Here is a 4,710-nt window from a genome sequence, read left to right as displayed (position 1 = left end):
CTGGTCCATGCTCCATTTTTTTAGCGGAGTCCAAGTTGCTCATTGACGTTTGTTAATTGGTATATATTATTTTGATTATTGTATGTTCTTTGTTGTGTATCTATTTTCCATATCTGGTCTTTGTCCCTGGATTACATTCTTTAGATTTCCGCCAGAATCTTGGTTCCCTTGAATACTATTGACAGCAGCACCACAGGGGAGGATGGAGATAATTGTACTTACGTGTTATTGACTTTAAAAAATGAAGCAGTACCATAAACGTTAAACGTTTAACTTTTCTTTTACAATGTTTTTTTTTTCTTAAATGCAGCTTAAATTATTACTTCATTGATGTTCTTTGACCTTTCGACAAAGTTTATTTTCTTAATTCCCATACAGTGTACATTTAATAATACGAAATGTCTCATTAAAATATTAATCTGATTATAATTAATATTTAAACTGGTTGCAAAAATAACGATCTCGTTAATTGGTTGTTGTTCTCTGTTCGTTTTAAACAGATTATTTTGTTTTTAAAGAAATTATTGAATTGAAAAGTTTACGTAAATATATACATAAATTATGTCAATATTCCTGACAGTTTTTAATATTCCGTCGCTAATATCTCTCCTACAATAGCTATGACTTCAAACATGGAATGAATCGTGTTCGTTATTAATAGGATGCAGCATGTGTTATTGCTATCAATAGATTGTCCATTGATCTGTAGTGAGCGAGTATATAAAATCTTCTGTGAACGTTGTGAGTTACAAAAAAATAAAACGTTTACACTCTCGGTAAAGGTAAGGATCATATCCACCTGATGATTTCCTTCTGCACTTATATTATTCCTAACGTTAATAACACGCACGTATTACACACATTGTGATAATGGTTTTCAACGATTATTTAAAATATATTTATTATGTGGTTTTCATCTTGTAATTAAATCTAATTACTTTATTTAGACTACAAATGGAATTAATGAAAGTAGTTGTTTTATTTGGTATATTTGTATCCGTTACACCACAGACGCTACAAAATGCTAAAGACGTATATGACCATATTTTCAACGACTACAGGATCGATCTTCGTCCGTCAAACAACTACTCAGAGCCTGTCAACATCCAGATTGGTTTCTATATCGTTTCAATTAATGACTTCCGGGAAACGGAAGAGACCCTTGTATTAACTGGAGGACTTTTCATGAACTGGACTGACGTTTCTCTGGTGTGGAACCCTGCAAATTATGGCGGTATAACCTCACTTCAGGTTAACACAGAAAAAATATGGACTCCATTGATATACCTTGCAAATAATGCTGAAAAACTAGAACAAATAGGTTCTGACTCCAAATTCATTTCTAATATATTGTTTAATGGTCAGGTTATGTATTCACCTGGTGGTATCATACAGGCTAAGTGCTCCACAGACTTGTCGAAATTTCCAATAGATTCTCAAACGTGCAAGCTACAATTTATTCCATGGAGTTCAAGCTCAAGTATTGTTAAACTGATAGCTGGCCAAAATGAAATAAATCTGAATTTCTTCAGCGATAACTCTGATTGGGATATTAAAGAAACCAGTGCGTATTCTGAACTGAACGACAGGGGAAGTGGATTTTATTATGTCTATGAAACAACTCTGACTATTAAACGGAAACCAGCCTACTACGTAGTCATGGTTATATTACCAACTATTCTTCTATGCCTGCTCAACCCGTTAGTGTTTCTACTTCCGGTAGAATCTGGAGAGCGTATATCATTAGCGATTACAATTTTACTATCGTATGCTATATTTTTAACACTTGTTGCTGCTTCTATCCCTGCGTCGTCAAACCCAATGTGTTATCTGTTAGTTGTCATGGTGATAATTATGATTATAAGTGGCATGACCGTAATAGCTACAATAATATCAGGGTATTATTACTATAAAAACCCTTACAGTCCAGGAAAAATTGCAAAATGCTTACTTTGGTGTTTCTATCGTAATAAGAAGGTCCGTGATTACAATGAAAATTCGAAAAAATCGGTCGTCACTGGTCGAGATATGTCGAACATTTTAGACAACATATTTCTTGTTTGTTTTTACATTGTAATAATGTTGTTGATATGTTCTTACCTTTTAGTGGTTGTTACTTAGGAAACTTTAATAGTATGAAAACCCGTAAAAAACAACTGCTCTGTGTTCTGGACATCGTGTCATATATAAACCTGGAGAGTGAAGCTAAATTTTGCTATATGGAGAGATAATTGGATCGTGTTGATAAAAAGGATATAAAGAACCTGGCTTACTTGGTCTTCCGCTGAATCAATATAATGTAGTACATGTTATACTTGTTTTGTCACTCGAGATAAAATTCATCGATATGGTGTTCTTCTACTGTATTATTTTTTTTAATTTTGTATTTTTACAAAGTCGTTATTATCGGGCAATTTATGGTTGGTGGTAGCCTTAAAGAAAGTCCACCTCATTTCTGGAATTTGACGTAGTCATTCTTTGTCGAAATATATATCGTTTCTAAGGAAATTGTCCCCGGTCATAATGTGTAACACACACACACACACACACACACACACACACACACACACAGATATATATACATGTATATCTGAAAATATCAGTTCTAAGACAACATTCGTTGTTACCAGGACTTGCACTTTACATTACACGGTGTGAATTCCACGTGCAGTGTTACTTAAGATACACTTAACAGTTGCAGTAAAGGTAACCGTGTTGTATTTAAAGATATGTAACCGTTAAATCCACAATTACCGCCTCCAAATCTTTTTTAAAAAATACAACTATCTCCTAACTTAAACTCTTTAAAGATAACGTCTGCGCATGCTTAATTTTTTTTTATTAAATCGCAGAATTGACTCCCTTAATTCACGTTGTTATCCAATGGAATTGTACGTTACGAATGTTGCATTAGAATGTCGAATTTCTTGTTACGACAAAGTTGGTTGAACAGTATATTACAAAATCATACAATCATAAATTTAGCAAGGACCAATGAAAGTATTTATGTATTTGTTGCTCTTTAAAGTTATATTCTTATCATTATATTGTACTAATTAACATGTTCGAGTTACGTAAGTTAGATTGTTAAAGATTCGGGATTTACAAGATAAAGCAAGAAGAGTTTGTCTCAATAGAAGATTTAAACCTGCTACTGACCCGTAACAAGAATCTGTCAGACAGTGTGTACAACTAAAACAGAAAGATATGGATAGAAAAGATATCACTATAAGTGAAATAGGATTCGAGCGGTAATCTAAAGGATATAAATCGAAGTTAACGACTGGACAAGGAAATAGCTAGACACACATGTAAAAGAACATGAATTAACCAAAAATACGTAGAAAGAAACAAATTTAAGAGTAATCAAGGGAACCAAGAATGTAATCCAGGGACAAAGACCAGACATGAAAAACAGACATACACAACAAAGAATATAGAGTAACTAAAATCAATCATACAAAGTAACAAAAGCAAACGAGCAACTCGGACTCCACTAAAAACTGGGAGCATGGACCAGGTGCACAAGTAGGGTAAGAACTCTTTTCTAGAAACGACTTTTATGAGTTGCTCATAACGATCCATAAGTTCTATAGAAACTTGGGAGTGATGACTTTAATCGTGCAGTAATTTAACCTTGTTCAATCTTAATGCAAAATATTATTACAGTGGAACACATTTTTATTTTTTAATCCTTTCCCGACTTGATATATCACAAAACATGCTCAGATTTGTTTTTCTTCCTAATTCGAATTTAATGTTGTAATGTAATGACCCTTGGGAAAACGATAAAAAAATAGTTTTGACAGAAAATAAGAAATATATATTTAATAGAAATAATTGAGAGAAGATATTTATGTGCAAAAAAACATTCCCTGCATTACGAAATTTACGCTTGTTACCAAGAAAACGATTATGTTTGGATACGAATGAGCACATGTTCAGTACTGAGTAAATATATAAGTTCTATAGAAGTGTTTCTAGAAAAGCAGAGGACGCTTACCGTATCGTTGCACCTGGTCCATGCTCCATTTTTAGCGGAGTCCGAGTTGCTCATTGACGTTTGTTACTTGGTATATGTTATTTTGATTATTTTATGTTCTTTGTTGTGTGTATCTATTTTCCATGTCTGGTCTTTAAATTTCCGCCAGAATCTTGGTTCCCTTGAATACTATTGACAGCAGCATTTCAGGGGAGGATGGAGATAATTGTACTTATGTGTTATTGACTTAAAAAAAATTATTCGCAGTGCCATTCTACAACTACGTTTAACTTCCTTTGTAATATTTTTTTTTCTTAAATGCTGCTTAAATTATTAGTTCATTGATGTTCTTTGACCTTTCGACAAAGTTTATTATCTTAATTCCCATACAGTTTACATTTAATAATACGAAATGTCTCATTAAAATATTGATCTGATTATAATTAATATTTAAACTGGTTGAAAAAATAACGATCTCGTTACTTGGTCGTTGTTTTCTGTTCGTTTAAACAGATTATGTTGTTTTAAGGAAAATGCTCTGACAAATTCAAGAATTGAAAAGTTTACGTAAATACATATATAAACTATGTCAATATTCTTTGTTAATAGTTTTTAGTATTCCGTCTCTAATATACTTGCTCTCCTACCATAGTTATGACTTCAAACTTGGAATGAATCGTGTTCGTTATCAAAAGAATGTAGCATGTGTTATTGCCATTAACAAATTG

General features: G+C 32.7%; 1 protein-coding gene across 1 annotated transcript; it reads left to right on the top strand.

The window, feature by feature from the left end:
- Positions 1–954: 954 nt before the first annotated feature.
- LOC148601322 (neuronal acetylcholine receptor subunit non-alpha-2-like) lies at positions 955–2,231 on the top strand. Its single transcript, XM_088556382.1, has 2 exons — positions 955–1,898; positions 2,108–2,231. Exons 1-2 carry the CDS (start codon positions 955–957, stop codon positions 2,229–2,231), a joined length of 1,068 nt encoding a protein of 355 aa, XP_088412508.1.
- Positions 2,232–4,710: the final 2,479 nt, after the last annotated feature.

This window comes from Perna viridis, chromosome 12 (genome assembly GCF_037379345.1).
Source record: "Perna viridis isolate PV_CMFRI_1.1 ecotype Kerala chromosome 12, ASM3737934v1, whole genome shotgun sequence".
Lineage (NCBI taxonomy): Eukaryota > Metazoa > Mollusca > Bivalvia > Mytilida > Mytilidae > Perna > Perna viridis.
This window is presented reverse-complemented; position numbering and strand designations above follow the sequence as displayed.